The sequence below is a fragment of the Seriola lalandi genome, unplaced genomic scaffold, assembly GCF_002814215.2.
Source record: "Seriola lalandi dorsalis isolate HSWRI2012SDOR001 ecotype SW California unplaced genomic scaffold, Sedor1 jcf7180002054763, whole genome shotgun sequence".
Classification (NCBI taxonomy): domain Eukaryota; kingdom Metazoa; phylum Chordata; class Actinopteri; order Carangiformes; family Carangidae; genus Seriola; species Seriola lalandi.
Window position 1 is genome coordinate 521,059 of NW_019525316.1, and position 14,322 is coordinate 535,380.

At 40.1% G+C, this 14,322-nt stretch overlaps 1 protein-coding gene across 1 annotated transcript in view; it reads left to right on the forward strand.

The window, feature by feature from the left end:
• Positions 1–10,338, forward strand: part of smyd3 (SET and MYND domain containing 3) — a 64,346-nt gene extending 54,008 nt beyond the window's left edge. The window contains exons 7-12 of the mRNA XM_023424962.2: positions 1–26; positions 624–734; positions 2,623–2,710; positions 3,489–3,663; positions 9,853–9,961; positions 10,082–10,338. The exon at positions 1–26 is cut by the window's left edge and continues 77 nt beyond it. Coding sequence (XP_023280730.1) covers positions 1–26; positions 624–734; positions 2,623–2,710; positions 3,489–3,663; positions 9,853–9,961; positions 10,082–10,198 — 626 coding nt within the window. The 3' untranslated portion in view covers positions 10,199–10,338. The remainder of the gene's footprint in view (positions 27–623; positions 735–2,622; positions 2,711–3,488; positions 3,664–9,852; positions 9,962–10,081) is intronic.
• Positions 10,339–14,322: the final 3,984 nt, after the last annotated feature.

A 14,322-nucleotide genomic window follows, 5' to 3' on the forward strand; every position in this document is an offset into this window, starting at 1 on the left:
TTCGAGATATCAACCCTGAAGAGGAGGTATGAACAAGGAAAAAAACAACCTCACGCTTCATCTTCTCAACATTAACAACATGAAGTGTAACTGTTTTTATTGACTGTGATGTGGCCTTTGCTGCTTTTTTATTCACAATATTTATTGAATGTTTTTATTCACTGTTGTTATTGATGGAGGGGCCACTGCCTAAGGCTGTTTAATGATACATAATCGGAAACCATATTAGATTCCATCACTGCATGGGCTGAATTTTATTGCACAAGTTATAATAAATGTTGATTGATGTCTAATGAACATAATTTTATTAAAGACTGTGGATCCGAGTGAAATATCACTGCAACACAAACATGACACATCCTAACTTGGCAGTGTTCTCTCCAGTTTTCCATACTTCATCATCCCTCCTGACTATATGTAATGAGATGCATCCACGCCATCTGGACCAAGACGCACGCAGTACCTCTTTTCTCTGCACTCAGTTTACACAAATTCAGTTCCAAATATCTTATTTGTTTGCACTCAGCTGAGGATAACCATGATCTGTAGTAAAGCCAACACAGCAACACATATCAAAGATGCAAAATAAAATGTAATAGAATGACAGTTCTCTCTGTGTCCAGCTCACTATAAGTTACATCGAGACGTTATCCCTGACTGAAGATCGACAGAGTCAGCTGGAGGACCAGTACCATTTCACCTGCCACTGTCAGCGATGCGACTCTCAAGACAAAGTAAGACACATGATTGTTTTTCATTCACAAAACTAAAACTAATTCACTAGCTATGTTTACATGCATGTAACGAGGTAAAACAGGCAGCTGACTCTGCAAGTCCGAAATCCTCTCGTAGCTTATTCCAAAGTTTAGGGGCGCTGACGGCAAAGGCCCTGTCTCCTTTGGTTTTTAAACCTAGACTTTGGAATGGCCAGCAGCGAACTACTAGAGGATCTCAGACTGCGTACCGGCTCATAAGGGGATAAAAGTTCAAAAATATAAGGAGGGGCCAGCCCAAGTCTGCCCTTAAAAGTAATTAAAAGAATGAAGTAAGGCATTAGCCTGATTAAATGATTTACATCAGTTTCTTATAGGAGCATCCCCATCAGTATTCCTGCTTCCCTGCTGTGGATCTCTTCAGGCTGCTGTGGGATACATGTATGACCATCATTGTGCAAATATTGCCATGAAACACTGTTAATTTGTTTTTGTTACTCTAGCATGAACATGTACAGAGATGACCTATTTGTCCAGAGAGCACTAGTCAGTAATAAATCAATAGAACTGACACAGTGATGTGTCTTACTATAGCAATGTGTGTCACTGGTATGTTGCAATATGAAAAACTCCCAGTAAAGTGGTTTAAATCCATTTAGAGGAGTACCCCACATATCACTGCCTCTTTCTCATGATGACTAACACACCCCCTTATATTTTCATCAGGGTGAGAAATTTGCACTGTGTTCTTCCCTGAACCAGACCTAACACAAATTTCTTATTATTTTAACTTTGCAAAAATTGTTCTTGCTTGAAACTTTTGGACCAGAAATTCAAATACACACACTTGCATGCACTCTATCTTTCTCTCGCTGTCTGTCTCTGTCTCTCTCTCTCTCTCTCTCTCAAACACACACACCTCTGCCATGCCACTGTTGACTTAAACAGTGTATCTGTGCGTAACGTGTTACAGTGTACCCTTTCCTGTCCTCTCCTCCTTCTCCTCCTTCACTCTCACATTCTGTCTTATCTCCTGCTGTCGTCCTCTTCCTCCTTGTCACTCTGTCACGCTCCACCTCTTCACCCCACCCCCGCCACCTTCTCTGACCGCTTACTGAAAAATGAGAAAAATCATCCCGCTTTCAGCTGCAGTTTTCTTTTCCATCCATCTTCATCCACTCCATCTTTCAGTTCCACTGTCTCACTGTCTTGTTTTCAATTTATATGTTTTCATTTCTCTCTCTTCTTCTTCTCCCTTTTTTTTTCTCTGCCTTCATTTCCACCTCTAGCTTTGTTCTCCATATGCTGCATATGGCACTTGGGTCTTACTCTACCACAACACAACCCACCTTTGTTCTGCATAAAACACATGCACAGACACACAAAGACACTTTCTGTCATTCTCCCTCTCTCTCTTTAATCTTCAGATGATGATGGCAGGCTGCTGGGCTGTGACCCAAAGTTGTTATGGCGACAAATGATTGTTGACATCAAACCTGGGAGATGGTGTTTGTGTGTTATTGTTTTTTTCCCCACTGAGCATATGCATGCTGTTTTGTGCGTGTTAAGATGAAACAAGAAAAATGATTAGTGTTATTTTAAAAAATCTTACTCAGACATGTAAACATCTTAAAATTACATTTAGATTAAGTCTGGTTTAAGTATTATTGAGTTTCTAAATTAAACTTTCTAAACTTTGCTTCTTGACTTGACAACTAATATATATGGTGTTGATATAGGTGTGTGTGTGTGTGTGCAACAATGTTAATCTGTAACACAGATGCATACACACATACACACAATGCTCACTTTGTCTACTCCTCAGATTGCTGCTGTGTAAGCCTGTGTACAGGTCAAGTATGTACATGAGAGTGTTTGTTTTAGACATCAGTGTCTACTTTCTGCCCAGGATGGACTCATGCTGTCTGGTGAAGAAGCAACATGGCGCCTGTTGAAGGAGGCTCTACCCAGACTGGAAGGACAAAAGGCCGATTCGGGTATCCTTTACATCCACTACATTCAATGGACACAAAGCATTGTCATCATCCATCATCTTCTGTACTGTGGGATGGTGATTAAATAAGTCGAGGCCTCTCCGCTAACATTTCATAAGCACTGTGATGTGACTCATTGAAACGTTAAACATGTCAGAGATTCATCTCTTGATGACCGCCATACTTTTATCCTAATAGACAGCTTTGAAATAATAAGAACTGTTGTATTTGATATGCTGAGTCAACGGGTGGCCTAAGTTTTTTGATATTTATAAATCAAGTTACCAGCAAAGTACAATCATGCATAAGCACAAAATTATAAATGGAAAAGTGTGAGAGGTATGTTTGAGTGATACTCAGGCCAGATTTTAGGAGTTCACTCATTATAGTCTTAGATTACAACTTAATGTGCAAAAGTAGATTTGTCTCAATGTATTAATGTTGCTACTCAGAGGTTAGCTCTGACAGTGGCTGGCAGTTGATACTTGGATCTAGTTCAGTGAATCAGACCCTCAATAAATTTGAAGCGAGGTGCAGTTCAAAAATGTCCTGTGCTTTCATGTAGGTAAATCTGACCCTTATCAACTGTAATTCAACAGAATGAAAGTGACAGACATTAAATGATTATGCATCTAAACCCAATCATCACAGCTTTGCAGAGTCCTCACTCAGAAAGATATCAGCACATGTTATATGAAGCTGATTTTCCTTATGCACTTATGAATGTGCAGGTTTTATTTGCACCAGTATAAATGTTGCTCTTCCTTAAGTGACCCTCCAGATTGGCAAGCACTTCTCCAGAGCTGTAGTCATTTATTGTCAACCGTTGGTGGTGACGTGCCTGATGAAAATCTCTACAAGCTCAGAATGACAGACATGGCTTTAGATGCCTCCATCCACCTGGGACACTGGGAGGAAGCTTTGAGATATGGGGAGCAGACACTTCCAGGATACAGGTGAGAGAGAGAGACAGACAGACAGACAGACAGCGAGACAGAGACAGACAGTGTGTGTGTGTGTGTGTGTGTGTGTACAACCAGTATGTTTCACCCCTGTATGGGTGCCTCTGGCTTTTAAATCTACAAATATATTGGACTGAGACACCTTCCTGATTCTAGTATGGACAACGATGTAAGGGACAGGGTGAGAGTAATTCATCCAGAGTGCATCTGAAGTGCAACTCCCTTACTTAAGGTAGATCTGCGTAACTGTCTATGTGGATTATTACTTCAAATAACTTTGAAGTAGTAAAGTCATGACGCTTCATAGTCATCATAAGTTTTCCAGATGGTATTTTATGAGTCTCAGACAGATTACTTGCAGAGATTCAGGAGATGTGGGCAGAAGCAAGGGATCCTTGGTATATCATAGTGATCTGTTGATAACATACAATGGATGCTTTGCTTGTTTCAGAGTTTGAAGTGGAGAGTGAGCGATAAAAGCAGTCACTGAGCGTAGAAAGACTCTGAGAAGATTTCCCAATCAAATACATTTGACTTCTTTGACCTGGAAAGGAGACATAGATCTGCCTTTGTTATCCCTGTGTAGGTGAAGTAAAGCTCATCTGGACTGGTTTTAGAAAGTTAGTGTAAAGACGATACGATAGACGGGAAAAGACTGAAAGAAAAATTTCAGGGTTTAAGTAAATAAAACAAACTGCGAAAAGCATGAACTAATTTGACAACACTTGTGTTGTTAACAGATATTCACATCATCACCTATTAATTGATCAAATTATGAGTTGTGTGGAAAGGCTTCATGTTGTGTGTTTAATATTGTATGTTTATGAAATCCTATTGCATAAGAAAACCCCCCATACTAATTTTACAAAATATAATGTGTTTTTGGAAAAGACAATCTTAAACTGTGTGTTACTCTTTAGCCCAGCTACCCAATTAAATGTCTTCAAATCTCTGGATGCAATGTAATAGCAGGGCTAGCCTCCTATCATTATATCTTTTGCATCAATTAGTTAGCACCTAAAATATATTGTTTTTAAAAAACACAAAGAGGAAAGGAACAAAAGAGTACAGAGGAGAAATCAAAGGAGAAGTAAAGTAAGTAAAGTGGTGATGTAATGAAGAAAACAGAAGTATAAAGACAGAGAAGAGGAGCACTCAGTGTTGGTAGAAGCAGCTAAACAGTGAAAGAAGAAAGATTACGTGGGAACAGGAGTAGATGAAAGGGAGGCTATAAGAGCACATGTAATGAGTAGACCTGTAGACTTACACCATACAAGATCTATTAATGAATTAACTAAAAAAACAGATGGTGTTTCAAAAGGTCCAGAGTCTCTAAACCTGCATGTCAGATTACACTAAATTGCATCAACATTTTTCTCTTCTTTTTCTGGTTTAGGTTGTCCAATCCCCACACACCCCAACCTCCTCCTCCTGCAGCGCATTTCACTTTTATGCCTGTGTGTGTGTGTGTGTGTGTGTGTGTGTGTGTGTGTGTGTGTGAGCGTGTGTGTGTGTGCGCGCATGCGTGTGTGTATGTGTATGTGTGTTAGGGAGAGAGAGAGAGAGAGACTAATTGATCTTTTGTGAGGGGCAGAGCTCCAGTGGCACAGCCTTGTTCTCACTCTGACAACAACATATCCACAGGAGGGAAACAGCAGCACAGCCTATCAATAAATAACTAGACATAGAGAAGCAGAAAGAGAGAGATGGTGATGAGAAGAATGGGATGGAGAGTTCAGTGTCATTTGAAAGAAACTGAGAAAAATGTGTCTTGAGGAAGCAGAAGCGAAACCAAAGTGAGGGATGGTTGTGGGCGGTTTCAGGGAGGGAGCAGAGAGAGGGTTTAGGTGAGGGTGGAAGTGAGCAGGAGATAAAAGAAAAATGAAGGAGGGGCAGAGGAGTGTGGGGTGAAGGACGATCGACAACCTGGCAAAGAATACAGGAGGGAAGACAAGTGGGAAAAAATGAAGGAAGTAAAATTAGAGTGAAGAAAGAAAGTTTTATAGAATAGTGAATTATAAAATGAGGAAAATGTTCAAAAAGAGGATGAGAGGAATGCACAGGAGTGTTATCCTGGCAAGGAGAAATACAATATGAGAGAGAAAACGTTCAGGAGAAATAAGTGAGAGAGTGGGAGGAGGATCTTCCATATTCATCTCCTATCTTCCTCTGGGCTCTTCAGATGAAGAAAGATAGCTGCAGGAGTTCTCTGTCTCTCTCTTTCCCCTGTCCTTCCCCTCATTCTGTATTCCTTTCTTCTTTCTCTCTCTATGCAGGTCTTTTTTTTCTGCTTTTACTATTCAGTTTCTGATGTATAGTGAGGGTTTTTCTCTGCATCAGTGTACAAATAATGCACGATGGCTTATTGAATGTCTCTATGCTGCACATATTTTACTGCTACTGACATGCTCACAAAGGCATACACACACGCATGATTACATGAATGCATTCATGTATTTGTGAAAATGTAGATGTGTATCAACAAGTGTATTGTGCATTTGCACAAATGAAGTAAATATTCTTCTAGATTTCTGAAGATCCCAAGGATTTCTGCAGCACCGCACTAATAGAGAGCAACAGTTAAAACTTTTTCAGCACTGTACAGCTTCAGTGATTGAAGGCCCCTGACCAGAAATGAACCTGGGACACCACGGTTCATGGCCGGTGGCCCAAACCTGTGGCATAATTACAGCACTGTTGTTACCATTCTCTGGTGAAGATGACAGCCACTCTGGGAAATCACTGACGAAACAAATGAAAGTACTGCAGTGATTTAGTATTGCGCTTTCTGTCTTGTCGAGTGTCTCACAAGATAGGCATTTAAAAAAGAGATCAAAAAAGATGTTACAGAGAAATGCTAACTTCATTATGGGTAAACTTTTACCAAAATGCTGGATCCTACTCTTCCCATAATGCAACCAAAAGCATACCAATTTGTTCCTAATTCATGCGCTGAAATGCAGAACTCCCCTGGGGTGTCAGCTGTAGTCAGTGCTAATGTTTGGATTTCAGAGTCTACATTTTCATATTTTATTAAGGAGAGGCTTATAAAAGGATACGCGTATAAATCGGTGGTCTCCAAACCTGTGCATCAGGACCTGCCAAGAGGTTACAAGATAGATATGAAATTACTGTTGCACTGGACAGAAAACAAAATACAATTTAGGGGAGTACTCACTGCTAACGTTTCCTTCATGATTTTGTTCTCCTTCGTCGGTTTTCTACTTAACAAAATAATCCATGTTTACCTCTCACAAACAGCAGACTGTGGGTCTTTTGTTTCAAACAAGAGTCTCATTAGTTCCACAGCATTTGCCTGGAAATGCTACACTTTTCCACAACTATTAATTTCTCCTTCTTGCCCCCTCTCATCCTCATAGCTGAAGGCGATGGCTTTCTAACTAGCTGCATAGAGCAAGACTGTATTTCTCTTCAATTTACTCTCCCGGGAAGGAAGGAGGGGAGAATTCAGGAGACAGCAAGTTAATGAAATTATTTTAATTGCTGCGTGGTTCTATATGCAAAGAGGAAATATAATTGGAGTTTGGTCTTGATGTGAGTGTGTTTGCATGTCATGGCTGCTTGAATCACTGGCTTTGTAATTAAATCAATATTGTAACTTGTTATTATTCATGGAGGACTAATGTTGTTGGTTTAGTCTTTGAACTTCCTATTTAATGATTCAATTTTAACCACAGAATCAGGGACCACCTCTGTAATTGGTAGGCTTGTCAGTTAGTAGTTTAGTTAGGCTCGAAGGTATGAACAAATGGGCTATTAGCACTGTGAGTGCAAACTGCTGGAAAATTATCAAAAAAGCTCTAGAGTTTTAAATTACTCTGGTTGTGGCCACTACAAGTTAATTAACTTTGATTTCACTGGATTCAGAAAACAGATTTTCCTTTCCTTCCCATTCCCCTCCTAAATTAAAGAATGAAAAACTTTTAGCCTAAGGAAGTTACTGTTTTCAGTCCATGAAGAAATGATTAAAATGAATTTTCCGTTAATAGCAGATGCAAAGCAGTTTCTATTTACAGTTGATTGAATTGAGAGCATATTGAACCCTCTTGTGGTCTGTTTACTCTGGAGAGAAGTGAAATCTGGCAAATACACCAGATTATAGAGGGTGAAGTGGATTCAGATTGACCTTATCTTTGTGTGCATGCACGCTCGTACATCAATGCTGGCATTCATGTGTGTATTCATGAGTCTGTGTTTACTTACAGCTCTTTGTGTTGGAGAGAGAGGGAGAGAGAGAGGGAGACTGGGCTTGTTAAATGGAGTGGGAGATTGGAAATGGAGAAGGGTTTCTGCTTTGTCAGAGCATTTTAATGCCATTTTACAGCAGTTACATAAAATTAGGAAAAAAAATAATAGTGCGTGTAATCAAGAGAGAACAGGAAATAGAGGGAAGGTTTAAAAGGGCAACAGAGGTAAGAAGAGGAATTGAATGGAGAGCAGCAGAGAAGAGACGGCCGACCGATATCACCCGCGTTAATCCCTGCAGTTAGCGGGGCAAAACACACAAATATAAACAGGTAGGAGCAGAGCAAAGGAGATGTGAAATGGGAAAAGGAAGCTCAGATTAATGGAGAGGGAGAAGAAAAGAGGATAAACGACAAGCAGAGTTGGGTAAATGTGTGTTTTGAAAACTCCGATGTTTACCGACAACAAAGCTGCTTCCTAAGAGTCCCTGATGTGTATTCATCTTTATAAGACCAGGAATGTCCCAGTTCTGTGTGTGTGCGTGTGTGTGTGTGTGTGTGCGTGTGTGCGTGTGTGTGCGTGTGTGTGTGTGTGTGTCGCTCGAGAGAGAGAATGTGTGAATACAAATGGATACAAATTCAGTTTTCATATAATTACTGGCATCTTAATTGAACAAATTTCAAACTGGCTTCATGAATTAAAGATAGAAATGTTTTCCATTGTGCGACCGTTCTATGGAGTTTTCTGTTAAAGAAATGACACTGGAGACGAAAAGAGCTGAATGAAAGAGCTGCAGTACCAGATATAGAGAAGTGGAAACTCTAACACACAAACATGCAGCAACACAAGCTTGTATATTCAGACAGACACATATAATGCAAACACTGTTATCCTTTTTTTCTTGCTTCTGTGGAGACAGTTTTCTCTTTCTCACCCACTCCTACTTGTGTATGCATCACACTTGCATACAGACACTGAGTGGCAAAGCAGATTAGTCTTGTCCACTGAGTCATCGTGTTGTCTCAGGTCTGTGCTGCGAGTGTCAGTGGATTGCCTCAGGCCTCAGGGTGACACAAAGCAAACTGACAAATTTAGGCAAACGGTTAAGTGCATATTTCTCTGTGTTGCTCCTTCCAGTGTGCACAAGTGAAAGTGATCAAACTTCATCATGTAATTTGATGTGATTTAAATGGTTTTATTTTTGGCTGCATGTAAAGAGATAGCTAGTCTGTGTTACTGAGTAATGATAGTTTGCATCGTTTCAAACCGTTCAGTCCGATTATTTTCTTATGAAGCTGCACAAAATAAAATTCTAACTGCCAATCCATTTCAAAAAGTCATCTTCTCATTTTCATGTTGTGTTGAGTTCAAGGACAGTGCCTGTGCTGGTCCCCATTTTTCAAAAAGAGATTTTGCTCCAGCTATCAGGGCATCACATTGCTCAGCTTCCTTGGGAAAGCTCATATCAAGGTGCAAGATGGGAGATTGAAGATTGAAGATGATTGTTGAACCACAGATTTTGTGGCTTTTGATCGTGTCCCTCAGGGTTTCTTGTGGGGTGGCAGGGTTTTTGATATGAGCCATCCAGCTGTGTATAACCAGAGGGAGAGTCGTTTCTACGTGTTTGGCAGTTGGTCATGACGAATGTTCCAGGAGGAAAGTTAAGGATATGTCTAGACTACCTTATTTCACCGGCCAACACCTCATGACCCAGACCTGGATAGGTGACACAGAGTAAATAGATTTAAGGATAGATTATGCATTACAGACTAATCACGTTATGAAGTCATTCTGAACACTAGTTTATGATTTATAATTCTCTGTTTAGTATTTTTTAGCTAAAAGGGAAGGGAAGTAGAATTACAACAACATTACATAGGATACCAGAAGAACAACAACATAACGGGAGTACAAGAATAACAGATCTGTGGAAAGGTTTGGGTGAAACAGTTTCCCTTCTCTCTCTTCTTTCTAAAGACAGTACTTCCCTGATCCCCATCCGGTCCATGGAGTCCAACTGATGAGAGTTGGAAAGCTGCAACATTACCTGGAGCACGATGAGGATGCTTTGGACACATTCAAACAGGTGTGAGGGATGAAATGCTGACAGAGTTTCATCCATCCTTCTTATCATGTTGTTTTAGCCGAGGCAGGAACAACAGCTGAGACACTCTGAAAGTGCATTATGTTATTTCTACTTTCCCAGGCCTTTCATATCATGAAGCTCACTCACGGTGATGATCACCCCTTGACCACTGATCTGTTGATGAAGATGGAAGAATGTCGCGCTGAGATGGATCAACAGTCATCCAGCAGTCACTAATACACTGATACAATTACTACTTGACTCCTTTTCATGTAACTCAATGTACAGATTTTATTTTCTGTCCTAATGAGTGTTTTCATTAGCTTCATCAACATCATTTCTGATAAAGTGAAATGAATAAAAATTAACATTCCTTAGCTGTGACTTGATGCAGTTTTATATTAATAATTAATAGCTACTGAGCAAAATCATATCTAACAACATAAAATATTATAAGTCTGTAAATAACTTGTGTGGACACATTGACATTGAGGCCATGATGCTTGCAGTTTTGGTTTGTTTTGTAGCCTCTTATTCTCTGTTTAACTTAGTTTCTCTAGTCTCTCTCTCTCTCTCTCTCTCTCTCTCTCTACCCCCTCTCTCTTTCTGTTTGTGTGACAGAGAGACAGAGAGGGAGTTTGTACGCCCCTGTCTCCTGTGTGTAATCTGTACATTCCATCGTGATGAATGATCTCATGGCCATAGTGTGTGTGTGTGTGTGTGTGTGTGTGTGTGTGTGTGTGTGTGTGTGTGTGTGTGTGTGTGTGTGTGTTGTTTTAGAAAAGTCAGGTTTTCAAAACATCCATCTTTCCTCTATACATATCCATCACACACACTTCCCATGTTAATCTCTGTTTTTGTGTGTTCCTCAGTCAGTGTGTGACCTCCAAATTAAGCCCAGAGTGTGTCTGGGATGGAATGTGCTTATGGGTCTCTCTCTCTCTCTGTCTCTCTCTCTCTCTCTCTCTCTCTCTCTCTCTCTCTCTCTCTCTCACACACACACACTTACTATGTTAATCCCAAAATTCTACCATTTGCAAACTGATGACAGCACACTGGATTAGAGTGATGTTGTGTTGCTTTAAGGTTACAAATAATAAGGTTTTGCTTTTCCAACACCTTTTTCCCTCTCAGTACTGAGACATGTTAAAAAACCCAAATCCTTCATCCATCCTGGTTTAGTCAGCTGTTCAGTGTTATTTCATCATAAAAAGTTTTTGTTAATTACAGAATTACAGATGTTATGGCAGCAACAGTAAGTTCTTCAGATTTGTTTTCCCAGTACGTGAAAGAGTTTAGGCTTACTGAACCTTGAGGAGATTGAATGAAATTCATGTGAACGCTGAAAGAAGACGTGCAGTAATGAAAATAATGTAGTGGACTGAACAGTTTGTCCTGCTGTACAACACTGATGTGTCTACCTCCATTACTCACTTCATTGCTTCTGTTGCTTTCTGTCTCTCACTCTCCTCTCACCTCATAACAGCCATCAAATTAGATTTACTATCGCTTAACCATAACCGTCTACCTCTCTCCCTCTCTCCCTCTCTGTCACTCACTGTCTCTCTCCCCCGTTTTCTGGCTCTCTCTCATTCCTCAAAGGCTTTCAAATTAAATTCACTATTCGTGGGTGTTTCGTCTCTCTCTTTCACTCACCCTCCTGCAATTTACTCTCCCCCATTTTCAATTTTCACTTTCATTCTGGAGACACTCCCTCTCTTTGTGTTTCTCCCTCTGTACTACCACTTCACCTCTACTATCTCTCACCTCTCTCACCCTTCTACCACCTCGCTCTCCCCCTCTTTATCTTCACGTATCTCCTCTCTATTCTTACTGTGCCTTTACTGAAACTCAGTCTGTAATCTAAATGTAACGCCACCACTAAAATTGAAGACACAGGAGTGGAACCTCACTCCCCAGTTGACTGGCAGGCCTCACTAACTCACTAACGTTATTTAACATCTGTAATGGTGTTTTAAAGTATTTGTAATCATGAAATGCGCATTATATAATTTACTATCGCTATGGAACAAAACAATAATAACGGACGGTGTTTGGTGACGTCATGAAGAAGCATGTGGTCATGGGAGTTGATGTCTTCACCATCATTGCTGTCATTGCAGTCAGCTCCTACTTAGGATTCCTTTGGTGTCAATCATTAAATCGTTAAATCTGGTAAAAACACTGAAAGCAGTTTCATGTTAAAAATCTGTGTTTCTCAGATGCTGTTCGGTGGACACAGGAAGTCTTGGAGCTGCCGCTAACGTTTGCTCAGCTTGTTTCACTGATAACTTAAGATCCAGACATCCGATGACTAAAATCCTCCATCCACTCAGACAACAACGACGTCGAGGCATGTGCAAAGGGGATAATTACAGATTTCTCTAAGTTTGAAAATGGATGGAAATATTTGGGATAGTGTAAGTACACAACTCAACAAAATACAGTATATAACATGGCTCTAGTCATTTTTGGACATTTTAATGTAGAAAGTTACATATTATACCTTTAAGTTAACTGTTAAATTTTACTCTTGAATACACCATAAGATTACAAATTCAGCCTTAAAAATGTGAAAATCACCAGGTAACAGTAGTTCACTTTTTATCATTCACCCCTCAGCTGCCGGTTCTTCATACAGAGACATACTGTCGTTTGAAGATGTAATAACAGCCAGAGATAGTAGATTTTATCCCATGTATCATTTCTCAATGGTCATCCTGCATTTCATGGTTCAGTGATAAGGAGCTGGTGGAGATTAACATATGTTTATGATATTCGTCTAACCTCTCATCTTGAATGAAAAGGCAAAACAAACCGTATCTCGCCATTAACCCTACGTCTCCATCACATCCTCCATCATCACCTTTCCATCTTTCTTTGAACCGAGATCGCGCTTCTTCATTATCAGAGCAGGCTCTTGAAACCAAAGGACTGCTGAGCTGAACAGTAGCTGCCTCTATTACAGCTACCTGAAGACATTTAAAACTTTACCATGAACCCTTTGTAGTAATGTTAAGCCATGTTAGCTGTAATGGCTCTAGCAATGCGAATGCCGGTCGGTCAGTGCACCACTCTGCTCCAGGTTAGAAAGATTGCCATGACACTTTGTGCAAACATTTATCATCAGTAGAGGATGAAGTATTCTGACTCAGAGCTGCTAACATTGATGTAGATTATTGGTCTTCTTATTACAATTGTCCTAAATGTTTTTACTATACAAATACTAAATTTATTTCTTGAGAAGAGCCACACCGCATTAGGTATACTTAAAATTTAAATAGGACCTGTGAAGTCCCAGTTTACATATTACAAGTGAAATATATTTCACATGTGAACTTGTTTGTTGCTGCAAACTTAACATTTGAATAAAAAAATAGAGTTAGAAGAGAAACCACCTTTAGCACCGAAGAGTTAATCAGAGGGATGAATGAATCAATATTCTAGTTCACTGTGTTCAGCAGTTTTACTCCTCCCAGCAAATATTGAAGTGCTCGAAATCCATGCAGGCAGCTGATTACAAATGGTTATTTTAAGTAGTTGGAGAAGGAAACTAACAAGAAGATTAACTTGTATGAACAATAATTACTTCAAGACAAAGGCTAAGTGGACCCAACAATTCTCAAATTAGCATCCAAGCTCAGGAACAACAACAGCAACATCGAATGCTCGACTTTAGCAAGGAAATGAGTCTCGGCAGGGCAGAAAATTAAACTCTTCCACTTGCCTGAGGTAAATGATTTAGCAGACAGGTGAGATTAGAAAGGAGAGCACTAGCCCATTTGGTGAGAGATGATTGCATATTATTTGTCAAAAATTGCAGAGGATATCACTCTCTTGCTTGCTATATTTTCTGAATTAAATGTTTTTTCTAACCTGCAATTTCAGGAGTCCACTTGTTTCCCTATTTTGTGTTCCCTAACATCACCAATTTTATTTCTCTTGCACCGCTTCAGCTCTTTCATGCCTCATTTCTATTCTCCCAATCTTCTAAACTGTAATCCTGTCCTTTATTCCTTCTCACTTGTCTCTCTCTTTCCCTGCATTTCCGTTTTGCTACCTTTACTCTCCTCTCTCTTCTCATCTATTCTCTACCCCCTCTTTCTGCCTTTCCTTCCTTCTCCTCCTTCCTGTTCCCTGCTGTGCGTGGGTGATCAAAGCAGGCTCAACAGGGCGATATGTCACCTAGAAAGCTGCCTACGGGGTAGTAAAGGTCCAGACACACACACACACACACACACACACACAGTGGAAACTAAGTGATATCCAGTAGAGTGTAGTGTGTGTAGAAAACGAGTCTTCACACAGATATATGTTGATGTGTCAGGAGAAAGACAGACTGCCTCTCCTGGTGAAGAAAG